The sequence below is a fragment of the Otolemur garnettii genome, unplaced genomic scaffold, assembly GCF_000181295.1.
Source record: "Otolemur garnettii isolate 467f Iridium unplaced genomic scaffold, OtoGar3 scaffold00052, whole genome shotgun sequence".
Lineage (NCBI taxonomy): Eukaryota > Metazoa > Chordata > Mammalia > Primates > Galagidae > Otolemur > Otolemur garnettii.
This window is the reverse complement of record NW_003852447.1, coordinates 6,376,934-6,394,470: the sequence shown is the minus strand read 5'-3', so window position 1 is coordinate 6,394,470 and position 17,537 is coordinate 6,376,934. Positions and strand designations below refer to the sequence as shown.

Genomic DNA, 17,537 nt, shown 5'->3' with positions numbered 1-17,537 from the left:
TTTGCAGAGGTCCTGTGGGATACTGTGGGAAATCTGTATTTATTTTGATTTTCTGGTATATTAAAGTGAAAAAATACTGATTGTGACCTATTGAATTGATTTAGCAACTACTAGTATTTGAAAAGCAATACTTTAAGAGAATGAATCTGAATGAGAAAATTTGAATCGTATTAATAAAATGCCAGGGTTTTGTTTTGTTTTATATTTTGGGAAAGGGTATTGCCCTCAGGCGAGAGTGTAGTGGCGCTATCATAGATCCCTGCAAGATCAAACTCCTAGGCTCAAGTGATCATCCCACCTTGACCTCCTACTTGGGCTTTATTCAGTAACCAATTTCTGTTGCTTTTTTATTGGCTAAACCGTTGTACCTGTGATAGATTAACTATAACTATGGTGTTTCTGTAATTTCTCATGAAGTTAACATTTGTTTCTTCAGTAGCATTTTTGGTGCTGGTTGCATCAATTAATGTCAATATGTAAGTATAGATACAGAGTACAGGTATTTCTGCCTATATTTTATTATCTGCTATTTCTTTAAATTTGTTTCTGTGTTGTCCATTTGACCATGATTTTTTTTTAGATTTCAGGTTAATGTGAGGGTACAGACTTAGGTTATGTTTGCTTTTGTTAGGTAAGGTCCCTGTTGTAGATGTGCTCCTCACCCAGAATATGTGCCATATACCCTTACATTGTGCCCATTAGGTAAAAATATGAAATAGTTCACAGATTTGCATGTCATCCGTGCACAAGGACTGTGCTAATCTTCTCTGTATTGTTTTCCAGTTTTAGTATACGGGCTGCCAAAATAAGCACCATTTGACCATGATTTATTGCTTTTCACACTCAGATTGAAATACAAGATTGTATCAGTGGCATACTTGTTTTCACAAATTTCAAAGTAATTTGGCAAACAAATTTTTTCAGTGTGGCTCTTTTCATACTTTTTTCTTAGTGCCTATAGCAGCATATTAAATAGAAAAAACTGGCATAATTATTGAAGTTACTCAATTTGAAGCACATTAATTATAACTGCTAAAATATATTTACTATGTCAAGGAGGTACTTAACTCCTGTAACATAAAATGAATTTTGTTCTTATTATATTAATGGACATTTTTACTATTTATTCCAAGACTATGGGTAAATTTATAGAATGGCCAGTTGTATATACTCCACAATTTGGTGTACTACAAATTGTCTTACTCCATCCTAAAAGAGGTGTTTTATAGTAGATACAGTTTTATGATTGCTACCTCTGGAGTGTTTTTCCTGTCATCTCAGCTCATGTTATGAAGGTGAACACTCAAGTAAATGTGGCTTAATCTATGACTTTTAAAGAAGGAAAACCCAGGTCGGGTGTGATGGCTCACTCCTATAATCCTAGCATTCTGGGAGGCTGAGGCAGGTAGATTGCTTGAGATCAGGAGTTCAAGACCAGCCTGAGTAAGAGTGAGACCCCTGTCTCTACTAAAAATAGAAGTTGGCCTGATGTTGTGGTAGGCACCTATAGTCCTAGCTACTTGGGCGGCCGGATCAGGAGGATTGCGTGAACCCAGGAGTTCGATGTTGCTGTGAGCTAGCCTGACCCCATGGCACTCTATCCTGGGCAACAGAGTGAGACTCTTGTCTCAAAAAAGAAAAAAGAGAGAGAGAGAAAGTTCAGAGGAAAAGAGGACTACATTTTAAAAGTAGTAGTTTTTTGATGTTTTCAGTCCTTAGAACAGACTACAAGGATGTGACAAAAGAGATTGCATGATCTTGTGATTGTATCTAACTTTGTCCAAGTAAAAGGTACATCTGCAGATTTTGTATAAATTGTTTTGAGCTTTGGGGAAGTTGTTCTTGGCCTTTGAAAATCTAAGGGGAAGGTTTAGTTATATTCCTTAGGAAAATGCACATGAACAGAACCATACTGGGGTTTTAAGGGTTTCACATCCCAAAGGTCTGTGACTTCAATCTAAGAACCCCTATTGTAAGATGTGAGGCAAAAAGACAAGATGCTGGAATTTTTCTCCATTCTTCACTAATGCTCTGAATGACAGAGTAACAGGTGAGGGGGGAAGCAGAGGGAACGACAGAGTTTCTACAATTGGGATGCTAAGTATAATGAAAAACTCATTTTCATTTGAATGTACTTGAAAAATATGTATTTGGGGAAGCTTGATAGAAATCTCCCCATTCACTTGAGTAGCTAACTATTTTGCTATAACTTGCTCCGGAACTCCGGGGTTATTTTTTATTAGTTGATTAATGGCATAAATAAAATATCTGCCAAATAGATAATATGTGTTGAAGTATGAACAGTTTGTTCCTTTTTATTTCTGAGTAATATTTCATGGTATATACATAACAGTTTTTTAACCTGTTGAAAGACATTGGAGTATTTCCAGTTATTAACTGTCTAAAGTTGCTATGAACAACATTCAAGTACAGGTTTTTATATGAACATTAGTTTTTGTGTCTCTGGGATAAATACACAAGAGGGCAATTGCTGGGTCATATAGTAATTTCATATTTAGTCTTTAAGAAACTGCCAAACTCTTTCCCAGAATGAGTGTATAATTTTAAATCTCCAATTGTAGTAGGTGACATGTTCAGTTTCTCCACATTTCCTCCAGTATTTATGGTACAATAACTTGGTAATTGAAGTTCCTCTACCCCATTCACTGTTATTTCAAACTGTTCATTATGTTGCTTCCTGAGGGCGGTAGCAGTGTCTGATCCTTCTCCTTATAAAATACAGATGTGCCCCAAAAAGGTATACACATTTTAAGGAAGGAAAAAAACTGCATTAAAACTGTAATACTCAGTATATACCAATAACAAAAGATGAATACAAGTCATGTTGAGCACCTCTTATAATTGCAGAAATCAAATATGACTTAAGTATTATAAATTTAATGCGGTTTTTCCTTTCTTAAAATGTGTATACATTGTTTTGGCACCCCCTGTATATTTATAGCCTCTGTATAAAGTTCACATTCCTCAGTTAGGCACCTTACTGAGGTTAGGTATATGCAGTGTGTGGCCCTTGCCTACCTTTCTACCCTCACAATTCACACTTACATACACTCTTAAATTTTGGATTTGTCAAAATAGGTGTAAAATAGTAGCTATCTTAGAGGTATTGTGAAAATTAAGATTATGCACGTAGTATTAAAATGTGCCTAATAAATTAGTAGTTGGTAAATAAATGGCAGTTTCTAATGATTTCTGAGTCCTTGTCCTGACATACAGTAATTACTGAAATGTTCAGATGAGTAAATGACTTACAGAATAGATCCTTTCTTAATTTCTAAAATGTCCTTGACCTCATTCTTTTCTGTACAAGGTCTGCCTTTTGAAGTCTAGGCTTAAGTCTTATATCTAGTTATTTTGACACTTAATCACATACCAGTCTGTATGCTGTTAATAAAATAACTGGTGGTGTTTTTGCACCTTAGCAGATTATAAGTTTCTTGAGGGCATTAAATTCCACTGGTTTTTGTGCTCATGGTAACCCAGCATGTTATAGTGATTTCTTAGTTTTACATGCTGTTGAAAGTACATCATCTATGTACATTAATGCACTTCTGGGGTACAGTGTGGGGTTTTCACATGCAATCCAAAATACTTTCATCAAACTGGTCAACACAGCCTTCATGTCATTTTCTCAGTTATTGTTTTAAAACGTTTACATTCTATTCTTAGAAAGATTCACTTGTACCCCTATAAGATAAACCTAAGCAGTGATCCCTCCAAACCCCCTCCCTCCACCTATTCCCCCTCCCTTCTCCCAGCTGATCTTATTCTATTTGTGCATATATGTTTGTTCAGTTTTTTAAAAATATTTTTTATTCATCAGCAAAAAATAGAAAAAGGAACTATGTGCTCCTTATTTTTATCTTTAAATAGTACATTAAATTGCATTTCAGTTTATTATCCTCTTTCTACCCCACAAGTAAATCATCTTACCTTTGTGCAGTAGCATGATTACATTATCTCTTGTATCACATTTCCTCCTTTTATCGTAGGTTGATGCTTAATTATTATATATTTGATAACTTTAAAAAATTTTAGTTACTGGTTATACACACCTGAATGTCGGCTAAGTGAAACATTCTCCACACATACTTTTCTCATTAACATACCTATACATTACTCTTCTGACTTTCACTTTTCCTGAGAACTCTGAGGCTAGTGTGCTATCTTCCTGTAGCTGTTGGTGATTTTTCTTCAGCCTGGGTGCTTTTAAGATTCTCTGAAACTTGCTGTTTTTGGTATGATATATCTCTAACTTGATGAATCACTCTTATTTGTCTGTCTTCTCTAATACATAATAAGGTCATTCTCCAGATTAAACTTGTTACTTTAGGGAAATATCTTCCTGGACTACTTGGATTAATTTCTTTCACAGACAGTAATCCACATGTTTGGGGTATGTTGATGAGCAAAGCAGATAAAAATTCCTGCCCTTGTGTAAAGCTTAAATTATAGCAAGGGCTAAATAATAATACATGAATAAATTAAATAGCATTGTGAAGATAAAAACAGAGGAAGAAGGATTGGGAGTACTGGGGAGGGGCTGGGGAAAGACAGCAGTAGGTTTTTAATATGGTGACCAGTGTAGACTTTATTGAGAAGGTAAAAGGAACAGCCAATACAAAAGTCCTAAGGCAGGAGCATTTCTGACATTAAAGTAGCAAAGAAACCAGGTAGTTTGAGGAAGGGAGTAAATGATGAAGAAGGTAGAGGGAGATGAGGTCAGAATATTAAGGGGCAGAATCCAAGGCATGTAATCCTAGTACTATGAGAGGCCAAGGCAGGTGGGTTTGAGCTCAGGACTTCTGAGACCAGCCTAAGCAAGAGCATTGGGGCAGGCACCTGTGGTCCCAACTACTTGAGAGGCTGAAGCAAGAGGATCACTGGAACTCAGGAGTTTCTTCAGGTTGCTATGATCTATGACACTGCCAGGACAGTTCAATCCCAGGGCAACAGTCAGACGCTGTCTCAAAACAAACAAAACCCACCCTGTAGATAAATAACAAAATGTCAAACTACTCATTTTTCTATGGCATTTCAAAGAAGCTTGATGACATTTTATAGCAGTTATAATCATCTAGGCTTAGTTTATGAAATAGTTTTAAATTATATAAATCATTTTGTGTTGGCATTAGTTTGTAGCTATAGATGAGCAGCAACTCTTAACCAAGGGGTGCGTATCAATTTCAGAGAGTTTTTCAGAAGTCATATGTTTTACAAGAATTTCTTGAATTGATTATAGTGGTTAAGTACTATTGTAGAAAAAGGAATTGTATTTGTATACATTTCATTCATCATAAAAGCTGATATAGGAGTGTCTAATTCACAACTATTTTTCTGCATAAGATTTTCTTTATGGCAGTGACATTAATTGGTAAAAAAAAATTAGTAAAGTCACATAGACATCCTCCTACCCCTAATATAGTATTGATTAGAACTTGACTATCAGAGCAGTTCTGTGTTAATACAGTATCCCTTTTGGGTTACCCAGAAATTTCTCACTGTTACCTTAGATTACTAGCTCTGAATCTTGGTATAACTGCAGAAATCAAATAACTTGCCTATATAACTTTATGGGCCATACATGGAACATACATATATATATTGAGAATAAGCCAGAAAACCTACCTTATTTTGCTTTCTTGTCTCATCCCCTGGTTTAAGTATTCAGAGCTGCCTAGATAAAGTTGAGACTACTTTTTCCTTTCCTGTGACCACAAGGGTAGGGATGAAATGATTTCCATAGTCATTTGAGAGTAGATAATCTGCTAATGGTCATTATTAAAAAGATTTCTTCTCATCCAAGTAACCAGGCTCAACCCTGCTTAATTTCTGAGATCATGTATATTCAGGATGGTATGGCCATAGACTAAAAAGGATTTCTTACTGGCAGACTGGAACAATTAGGACTGACTTAACTAGCTAGCTTATTTGTTTTACAACTTTGTGTTCCTCAGGTGACATTGCAGACTGTTAAAATCTCTTTGTCTCTTCATTCCTGTTTCTTCTGCCACAGGTCTAGGCATTGTTATTTTCATTTATCTACCCGTCATTTGTTTCACCACCATTCTCTTCTCCAAACAAAAAACATCTTTGGTTCACTTTTCACTCTTTTAATCAAATGATAATGTAGTTGCTAGTAGTTGGCAAGCTGCAAAGTTCCCTATCACTCCCAATGGCCCAGGCACTGTACTCCTCTTTCAGCTTTGAGGTTGCAGTGTCTTTGTTTTCACTTCGGTGGAAGGATCATTTAAGGAATAAGGACCCATGCCACTTGAGTTATTGGGTTAGGTCTTGAACCTGGTTAAACAATACCTTGATGCCCTCTTAACTAGATATGTTGTATGTAGTCTGTATACTCCAGAGTTGTATGTAATCTTTATCACTGGAGAGAAATAGTATATGAAGATTTGGATTTCATGAGCTCTGAGAGTTGCTGGGTGAGGTTTCCTGAATTGAAAGGATTTAGTTAAGTATTCAAGATACCAGAGACTTGGAAGAATACAATGAGAGATTCATTAAAGGAAAGACTATTCTGGAAAAAATAAGAATCTTAAGATGAAGATTTTTTGTTTCAGGCACTGAAAACCAAGTCTCTGCTCCTTCTCCTTAAGCCAAGTATATATGGATTTGTGATTTATACCAAAGAAAATAAAAACTTGTAGATAAAATTAGACTGAAAAGGAACCAGGCTATCTATAAAAGTACTTTTGGATCCTCTCTGAATTTCTGAAAACTTTCTTATCTTCCTATACTTCAGAGATTATCTGTGGAGTTTGCACAATAGAATCATTTATAAGAATGCTATAGCCTACTCCAGAAAGATTGAATCAAAATTTCCCTTAGTTTGAGTCAAGACACTACTTCCTTAGCTTTTGAGAAGTTCAGTTCCTAGTTATAAACCATTTTCTTTCTAAAGCTAGATTGAAGTTATACTCTGAGAATCACCCCCTTTTTTTAATTATATTGAATTTTTTTTTGAGATAGAGTGTTACTCCGTTGCCCAGGCTAGAGTGCCATGGCATCCACCTAGCTCCCAGCAACCTCAAACTCCTGGGCTTAAGAGATCTTCTTGCTTCAGCCTCCTGAGCAGCTGGGATTCCAGGTGCCCGCCACAACACTTGGCTAATTTTACTATTTGTAATAGAGATGAAGTCTCTTGCTCTCCCTCTTCCTTGTGCCTCAGCCACCCAGAATGTACTCTGAAAATTCTTACTTACTTTTGTTTTTAACTATTGTGAAAATGTTTTATACATTACTTCTGAAAATTATCTTAACATTAAAGTATCAGTAGATAGGAAGAGAAAGAAAAATAAGAGACAAATGATGGGACTAAGACTCTATGGAGTTACATAGCCTCAATACATAATCAGTAATTATAGAGTATCCCCAAACTGTAGGGTATCCTTTAGTCACTTTAGTAGGTGACTCCTAAAGTCACTACAGCATAGGGAAAATAGGAAATTGTAGCTAAATGTACCTTTATTTACAAAATACTCCTTCCAAAATTTTATAAAAAATACACGTTAGCCACCTCTTTGTGAAATTTTGGAATGAAATTTTGTAAATAAAGGTATATTTAGCTACACTTTCCCGTTTTTCCTGTGTATGGCAACTTTATGGGCAACTTCTGAGAAACCCTCACTGTATATATTATGATATTACAGATACAGGTAAAGACAAAAACCTCACTTAGACCTACCTCAAAGACCAGATAAAATGGACGCATCATACCTAAACTGAATCAGGCATTGCTTACTCCAGTTTGTCCCTGTATTGGCATTGAAAATGATCTTTTCTGATCTCTCTCTACTTACTCAGTTTTCTCTTACTTTCCAAAGAGAATATATTTTTCTGGTCAGCCATTTTGTTTATGTTCACTTTTGTCTCTTTATTGCTCAAATTGCTGCTTTTAGCAGATTTTATTTGAGTCCCATGTTGATGGATGTTTAGGTTGGGTGTGGGTTTTAAATATTTCTTTTGATCCAAACTTTGTATTTACATTGCTTAATACTACTATTCTGAAAGAAACTAATTTTAGTCATTTTAACTTGAATATGTTTTCTTATAGCAGAAGAAGAAAACTAAGAACTTCAATCCACCAATACGTAGAAATTGGGAAAGTAATTACTTTGGGATGCCCCTCCAGGATCTGGTTACACCTGAAAAGCCCATACCACTATTTGTTGAAAAATGTGTGGAATTTATTGAAGATACAGGTAGGATAGAAGTATCATGGCAATACATTTGATTTAAAATTTCACTTTTGCTACACCAGCAGTGTGTCAAATGTTTGTGATTTGTTAAAGCTTAATTTTGAAAGATCTGTATAGTTTTCACTATTAAGATTGATTGTCTTGAATATTAACTCTTAAGGTAATCATATGATACTTGAAAGAAGTTTTGTTGCTTAGTACTGCTTTCCTTGGACTTCTCTTGAACCTAATAAATGACTAAGTTGAATGCTAAAATGTTAAACCTACCTTATTCTGGAAATTAGGTTAGTTTGATTATTATTCTATTTAATTGAGAGATAGTCATGGTTTCAATCAATAATTTGAAAATTTTTAGTATTTTTAAGTATAATACTTTTATTTGTATGACGCATTTTATACATAGTTCTTTAAAAAACTTTTTAACAATAATTAGCAGATGTATGAAAGGCAGCTCATTCTATTTGTGCTGTTACTCTTTATTTAGCAATTTTAGCTTGATGTGATTTGACTTGAGTTGTATTTTTAAGGAATGTATAGATACCCTCTTAAAAATAAGCCTGATTTTACGTTTATTTTGCATAATATAAACCATTAAAACTGAAAAAATGACAGTTGGGCTTATCAGAGGTGAGTGATAAAGGCTAACGGTTGTTGACTTTGAATGCTTAAAATGAACATGAGTTAACCACAAAACCTTAGTGATTTAATGGACTACAAATTTTAATAGTTTGAAAATGTGATCTAAGTAAGTTTTGGCTTTATTTGGTCTTTATAATCCCTTTTGATATACAAGCATTGTTTAAGAAACAAAGTAGGATACTCATATCTAAAAAATATGCTGATTTTTACACAAATGTATACTTTATCCTTCAGTCTGATTATCAGTTATGTTCTATACAGTATATACTGGGTTGTCTGTTGGAATGCTGATTCTTCACTTTTATTTGTTTATTTATATTTATTTTTGAGACAGAGTCTCAACTTGTCGCTCCTTGGTAGAGTGCTATGGCGTCACAGCTCACAGCAACTGCAAACTCTTGGGCGTAAGTGATTCTCTTGCCTCAGCCTCCCAAGGAGCTGGGACTATAGGCGCCCACCACAACACTCGGTTGGCTATTTTTTTTTGTTGTAGTTGTCATTGTTGTTTAGCTGGCCTGGGCTGGGTTTGAACCTGCCAGCCTGGGTGTATGTGGCCAGTGCCCTACCCACTGAGCAGTGGGCACTGCCTTTATAGATGGTTTTTAACAAATTTACAAAATTACTGTTAATCCTATTTTTCTGAGAGTTTTTATTCAAAATTGGTTTTGATTTTGTCACGTGGCTTTTCTGCATCTTTTGAGATGATCATATGGTTCTTTTTTTACTTTTTATATGTAATTTATGTATAAATTATATTAATTGATTTTCACATGTTAAACTAACCTTGTGTCCCTGGAATAAACACTGCTTAGTCATAATGTTTGCTAGTTTCAGTTTTGGGGAAAAAAAAAAAAGCACTTCTCCATCCTGAAGGATATTAGTCTGTAGTTCTCTTGTGGTGTCTTTGGTTGGCAGTAGAGTAAAACTGGAAACATAGATCTGAGTATATTTTGGAGAAGAGTTTGAATAGAATGGTAATATTTCTTAAGTTTTGGTAGAAGTCACCACTGAAACTATTTGGACCTGGAATTTTGTTTGTGAGGATGGTTTAAGATAAATAGCTATTCAGATTTGTTATTTCTTCTTGAGTAAAGGTTGGTTATTTATGTCTTTTGAGAAATTTGTTCATTTCATGTAAGTTGGCATAGGTTATTTCTAAAATTGTTAATTATCCTTTTAATTCTTTGTAGCATCTGTAGTGATGTCTTTCATTGCTGATACTAAATCGTCTTTTTGGTTATTGTTAAGAAGTTTATCAATTTTATTGATGATTTCCAAGAATCAGCTTTTGCTTTTGTTGATTTTTTTTTATTCATTGAATTTTACTTTCCTGCTTTTGTTTTGTCTCTCTAGCTTCTTAAAATAGAAGCCTAGATCATTAAGTTAGACCAATTTTCCTTTCTGTTACATACATATATATATCTGTTGTAAATATTTAATGGTGCAATATTATGTTTTAGCTGCTTAAGATTCTATAGATTTTGATATTTTGTATTCCATTTTCATTAAATTTAAAATACTGTACTTTGTAATTTTCCCCCCTTTTTTTAAAAAAATTAACTCATCAGTATTAGATTTCTAAATACTTGGTATTCCACATATCTATGTTGTTTGTTTCTGGTTACTTCTGCTGTAGTTGGATTAAAAACAATTTGATTACAGCTTAAGTTTTTTTATACTTCTTTTATAGCCCCAAATATGATCTATTTTGGAGAATATCTTGTACAGAATGTTTATTACTCTGTTATGTGAAGGGTTCTATACATGTCAGTTAGATCAAATTCCTTGAGAGGTGGGTCAAGTCTTGTATATCTTGTCTAATTTATTTGGGTTTGTTTGATTACAGAGGACTGTTGAAATCTTCAAGTGCAATTGTGGGTTCATCTGTTTCTCCTTTCACTTTTTTTAGATTTTACTTCATATGTTTTGAGGTAGTTCTTCATGAACTGACCTTCATTCTGAAACAGTTTCTTTACATTGGTAGTATTCTTTGTTCTGGAGTCTACTTTGCCTAATATTAATTATAGCCTTTGAATAGTATTTGTGATGTATCCTTTTTTATATCTTTTTCTGTACTTTTTGCTTTTAATTTATATTCTAAAGTGGATTTCAGCATATCATTGGGTCTGGTGATTACTTAAATTTTCACTGGAGTGTTAATCATTGGCTTTTAATATTAACATTGCTATAACTTTTTTTTTTTCATTTTTTCAAGACAGAGTCTCACTTTGTCACCTTAGGTAGAGTGCCATAGTGTCATAGATCACAGAAGCCTCAAACTCTTGAGTTCAAGTAGTCCTCTTGCCTCAGCTTTCTAAGTAGGCAGAACTATTGGTACCCACCACAACAACCACCTATTTTAGCAGAGACAGAAGGTCTCAACTCTTAAGCAGGCTGGCTTTGAACTCCTGAGATCAAGCAATCTACCCACCTGCCTGAGCCTCCCAGAGTGCTAGATGGTTCATGCCTATAATCCTATCAATGTAATTTTTTTTAAATCTACCATCATATTTTTATTTTTTATGTGTCTTACATGATCATCATTTTTCCCACACATATACTTTTTTTGGGTTAATTGTGAATAGTTTTTTTTTTCCTCTTTTTTAATCATAGCTATGTATATTCATGTAATCATGGGGGTACAGTGTGCTGGTTTTATATACAACTTGAAATATTTTCATCAAACTAGTTAACATAGCCTTCATGGCATTTTCTTAGTTACTGTGTTAAGACATTTATATTCTACACCTAGTAAAGTGGTCCCACCACTTCCCCTCCATCCATCCTCCCCCTTTCCCTTTCTTATTGGGCTATAATTGGTTTCATAGTAGGGCTGAGTACATTGGATACTTTTTTTTTTTCATTTGTGAGATACTTTGCTAAGAAGAATATGTTCCAGCTCTATCCATGTAAACATATAAGAGGTAAAGTCTCCATCTTTCTTTAAAGGTACATAATATTCCATGGTATACATATACCACTATTTATTAAACCATTCATGGGTCAGTGAACACTTGGGCTTCTTCCATGACTTAGCAATTATAAATTGGGCTGCAGTAAACATTCTGGTACATATATCTTTGTTATAATGTGACTTTTGGTCTTCTGGATAAATACCTAGTAGAGGAATGTAGGATTGAATGGCAGGTCTATTTTTAGATCTCTTAAGTGTTCTCTATACATCTTTCGAAAAGGAACATACTAGTTTGCATTCCCACCAGCAGTGTAGAAGTGTTCCTTTTTCTCCACATCCATGCCAACATCTTTGGTTTTGGGATTTTGTGATGTGCGGTAATCTTACTGCAGTTAGATGATATCTCAAAGTAGTTTTTATTTGCATTTCTCTGATGATTTAGGATGATGAGCATTTTTTCGTATGTCGGTAGGCTATTCGCCTGTCTTCATTAGAGAAGTTTCTCTTCAAGTCCTTTGCCCACCCTGAGATGGGATCACTTTTTCTTGAATTGTACTTTTGAGTTCTCTGTGGATTCTGGTTATTAAACCTTTGTCGGAGACATAACCTGTAAATATCTTCTCCCATTCTGAGGGCAGTCCGCTTGCTTTACTTACTGTGTTCTTGGCTGTGCAGAAGCTTTTTAGTTTGATGAGGTCCCAGTAGTATATCTTTGATGCTGTTTCAATTGCCCAGGAGTTCCTCATAAAATATTCGCCCTGGTCGATTTCTTCAAGAGTTTTCCCTGTACTTTCTTCTAGTATTTTTATAGTTTCATGGCATAAGTTTAAATCTTTAATCCAGTGAGAGTCTATCTTAGTTAATGGTGAGAGGTGGGTCCAGTTTCAGTCTTCTACAGGTCACCAGCCAGTTCACCCAGCACTATTTGTTAAATAGGGAATCTTTTCCCCACTCAGTGTTTTTAATTGGCTTGTCAAAGATCAAATAACAGTAAGTAGCTGGGTTCATTTCTTGGTTCTCTGTTCTGTTCCATACATCTACCTCTCTGTTTTTGTGCCAGTACCATGCTGTTTTGATCACTATCAATTTATGGTATGGTCCGAGGACTGGTAGCATAATTCCTCCTGTGCTTTTTTTTTTTTTTTATTTCTGAGTAATGTCTTGGCTATTTGAGGTTTTTCTGATTCCATATAAAATGAAGTATTATTTTTTCAAGATCTTTAAAGTATGCCAGTGGAGCTTTAATAGGGATTGCATTAAAATTGTATATTGCTTTGGGTAGTATGAACATTTTAACAATATTGATTCTTCCCAGCCATGAGCATTTGTTAACATCTTTAGCTATTTCTTTTCTTAGAGTTTCATAGTTCTCTTTATAGAGATCTTTCACGTCCTTTGTTAGGTAAACTCCCAAATATTTCATCTTCTTTGGCCCTACTGTGAATGGAATAGAGTCCTTGACTGTTTTTTCAGCTTGACTATTGTTGATAATATATAAAGGTAACAGATTTATGAGTCTTGATTTTGTAACCTGAGACACTGCTGTATTCCGTGCTCACTTCTAAGAGTTGAATCACTAAGTGGTTTCCAGATATACAATTATATCATCTGCGAAATATATTTTAGTATATTAATATATTATTAATATAGTATAATATAGTATAGTATAATTAATACAGTATAATATAGTATACTATATAATATATAATATATATCAATGTAATATTAATATAGTATGTTGACATAACATATTAATATATTATTAGTATTTTAATATATTAATATATTAATTCAATAATATTAGTTGAATCACTAAGTAGAATCCCTAGTGTTTTCCAGATACACAATTACATCATCTGCGAAAGTTTGATCTCTTCTGATCCTGTGTAGATATCCTTGATTGCTTTTTCTTGCCTAATTGCAATGGCTAAATCTTCCATTACAATGTTAAAAAGCAGTGGAGACAATGGGCAACCTTGCCTGGTTCCTGATCTGAGTGGAAATGATTTCAGTTTAACTCCATTCAATACGATATTGGCTTGTGGGTTTGCTGTAGATAGCCTCTATCAGTTTAAGAAATGTCCCTTCTTTACCCATTTTCTTAAGTTTTATGATCATGAAAGGATGCTGGATATTATCAAAAGCTTTTTCTGCATCATTTGAGAGAATCATATGGTCTTTGTTTTTTAATTTGTTTATGTGGTGAGTTATATTTATAGATTTACATATATTGAACCAGCCTTGAGACCTTGGGATAAAACCCACTTGGTCATGGTATATAACTTGTTTGATGTGTTGCTGGATTCTGTTTTTTAGGATCTTGTTGAATATTTTCGCATCAATATTCATTACTGATATTGGTCTATAATTTTTTCTTGTTGGGTCTTTTCCTGGTTTGGGGATCCAGGTGATGTTTGCTTCATAGAATGTGTTGGGTAGTATTCCTTCTTATTCTATATTTTGGACAAGGTTGAGTAATACAGGTACTAGTTCCTCTTTAAAGGTTTGGTAGAATTCTGATGTGAAGCCATCTAGTCCCGGGCTTTTCTTTTTAGGGAGATTTTGTATAGTTGATGCTTTTTCAGAGCTTGATACAGGCCTGTTCAACATTTCCACTGATTCTGGCTAAGTCTTAGAAGGTGGTGTGGTTCCAAGTAAGTATTGGTCAGTTTCCTTCAGATTTTCATATTTCTGAGAATGAAGTTTCTTGTAATATTCACATTCTGTTGTTATTTTGTCTTTACCATTTCTGATTGATGAAATTAGAGATTTTACTCTTTTTTTCCTGGCTAGGTTAATCAAAGGTTTATCTATTTTTTTAACCTTTTCAGAAAACCAACTTTTTGATTTGTTTATCTGTTGTATAATCCTTTTGTTTCCAATTTCATTTAATTCTGCTCTAATTTTTGGTTATTTCTTTTCTTCTGCTGGGTTTGGGATTGGAATATTCTTCGTTTTCCAGTTGCTTAAGATGTCCCATAAGTTGTTAACTATCTATCTTTCCATTCTCTTGAGGAAGGCTTGCCAGTGCTATAAATTTCCCTCTTAGGACTGCCTTTGTGTGCCCCCAGAGGTTCTGATAATTTGCATCTTCATTATCATTTTGTTCCAAAAATTTGGTAATTTTCTTCTTAGTCTCATCTTTGACCCAGCTATCATTCAGCATAAGGTTATTTAGCTTCCCTGTTTTTGTATAGAGTCTGCAGATTCCTATTATTACTGAGTTCAACTTTTATTCCATGATATAGTCCGAGAAGATGCAAGAAATAATTTCTGTTCTTTTAAATTTGCTGAGGTTAGACTTGTGACCGAAGATGTGATCAGTTTTGGAGTATGTTCATGGGCTGATGAGAAGAATGTATATTCAGTTTTGTTAGGATGAAATGTTCTGTAGATGTCTTTTAAACACAAATGTTGAATGGTTAAGTCTAAAATTGCTTTGCTTAACTTCTTATTGGAGGATCTATCCAAAACTGCCAAAGGATTATTAAAAATCTTCAACTATTGGGGTGGCGCCTGTGGCTCAAAGGAGTTGGGCACTGGCCCCATATGCCGGAGGTGGCAGGTTCAAACCCAGCCCCGGCCAAAAACTGCAAAAAAATAAAAATAAAATAAAATCTCCAATTATTATGGAGCTGGAGGAAATCAAGTTGCTCATGTCTGTTAGAGTCTTTCTTATAAATTGAGGCATATTCTGGTTGGGTGCATAAATGGTAATAATTGAAATCTCATTATGTTGAGTGTTACCCTTAATAAACATAATTGACCATTCTTATCCTTTCTTACTTTTGTTGGTTTAAAGCCTGTTGTATCTGCGAATAAAATTGTAACACCTACTTTTTTCTCATTTTTCACTTGCCTGAAATATTGATGATCATCTCTTCACCCTGAGTCTATATTTATCTTTTAAGGTAAGATGAGATTCTTGTATACGACAGATATGTGGCCTGAGTTTTTGTATCTAGTCCATCAACTGGTGTCTCTTTTGAGCCCTTCACATTAATTGAGGATATTGATAAGCCTGGTAGAATTTTGGGTGTCAAGTTTTTCGAAAGTCCAGTGGACATTTTTAATCCTTTTCACCATTGTGGAAATTGGAATTTGATCAAAAGTTTCTGAGTGAGTTTACTTTTGTGGTGGAAGAGAGGATAGGTCTGAGAATATCCTGGAGAGCTGGTTTAGTTAGGGCAAATTTCTTCAACAGGTGAATGTCATTAAAATATTTAATTTCTCCATCATAAATGAAAGTCAGTTTCTCTAGATACAGGATCCTGGGTTGAAAGTTACTTTGTTTTAGGAGATTAAAAATTGCTGAACACCCTCTTCTAGCTTGAAAGGTTTCAGTAGAGATATCTACAGTCATTCTAATATTCTTCCCCTTGTAGGTTATGGTTTTCTTACATCTGGCTGCTTTCAGAATTTTCTCCTTCTTACTAACTTTAGTGAAGTTAATTATGATGTACCTAGGAGATGTCTTATTTGGGTTGAATTGTGCTGGGGTTCTGAAACTGTCTGCTATCTGAGTTTCAGAATCTCATGGCATGTCTGGTAACCAATTCACCTTCATAATCTCATAAAGAAGATCCTCTGTGCCTTGCAAAGCCACATGATCGCCTTCAGAAATTCCTGTAAGGCGATATTAGTTTTCTTTGAATTATCCCAAAGCTCTCTGAGAGAATGATCCATTTTTGCTCTCCATTTCTTTTCCTCTTTGAGCATTTGGGAGCATTCAAAAACTTTGTCTTCAGTGTCAGAAATTCTTTCTTCTGCTTTCTCCATTCTGTTAATGAGGGATTCCACTGTATTGCTCAGATCTTTGAGGGCTCCAAACTCTTGTCTAATTCCAACTTTACCTCCATTCTATTAATCTTATTTGCAGTACAAATTCTGAATTCAATTTCTGATTTCTCAGCCATTTGTTTATGAATGGGATCTTCAGTTGTGTCCACCATATCATTCCTTGGGGGAATTGATCTACTCTGATTATTCATGTTGCCAGAATTTTTCTGCTGACTCCACCCCATAATTATTTTATACCGTTTGCCTAGATAAGCAGTTAAGGTGAAGTTGGGTTGGGGGCTCCTGGAGTAGTGATTAACTGACCCTTTGCCCAAGAGCTGTGACTGGTATCTGTACGTTTTCCCCTAGAGCTTTGCAAAGGACTCGTACAGTGCTATGGCCTGAGACACTGGGGACCTACTTGGTGTGGTGGGGCTAAGTGGCTTTGTCTTGTTTTCAACTGGTCTCTGTCCTACTCTAGTGAATCGGTTACCCTGGGTTGAAGTTTCACCTGTGGAGAAATACCAGCAATTAATTTACCCTGCCCTGCATGGGCAACAATTGGAAAAGGAAAATCAAACTTTCCCACAACTACACACCTATGGTACCACTTTCGATAGTCTTTGGGTAATTAGTCTAGTCCAGGGGTCCTCAAACTTTTTAAACAGGGGGCCAGTTCACTGTCCCTGAGACTGTTGAAGGGTTGGACTGCGGGCCCTGGGATGAGTCGGCTCCTAAGCAAGACGGGCAGTGGTGGCAAAAACACCCTGCAGGCCAGATAAATGTCCTAGGCAGGCCGCAGTTTGAGGATGCCTGTCTAGTCATATAGATCCAAATCAGTTGTCCCAGTCAGCATCTGTTCTCAAGTGGGAGAGTTCAAAAGGTCTCTGGCACCTAGATAGCAGGAGTCTGTTGGCAGCTCAAGTATAACTTTTTCTGGTGCTCCCTCCACCAGAGTCAGAAGGACC

General features: G+C 35.2%; 1 protein-coding gene and 1 non-coding gene across 4 annotated transcripts in view; one reads left to right on the top strand and one right to left on the bottom strand.

Annotated features, from left to right (window-relative positions):
* Positions 1-17,537, top strand: part of ARHGAP5 (Rho GTPase activating protein 5) — a 73,448-nt gene that overhangs the window by 23,016 nt on the left and 32,895 nt on the right. For all 3 annotated transcript variants that reach the window (XM_023514384.1, XM_023514385.1, XM_012806462.2), the window contains one exon: positions 8,093-8,240. In XM_023514384.1, the coding sequence (XP_023370152.1) occupies positions 8,093-8,240 (148 nt within the window). The remainder of the gene's footprint in view (positions 1-8,092; positions 8,241-17,537) is intronic.
* LOC111726055 lies at positions 705-813 on the bottom strand. Its single transcript, XR_002773947.1, has one exon. It is a non-coding gene; the product is annotated as a U6 spliceosomal RNA (small nuclear RNA).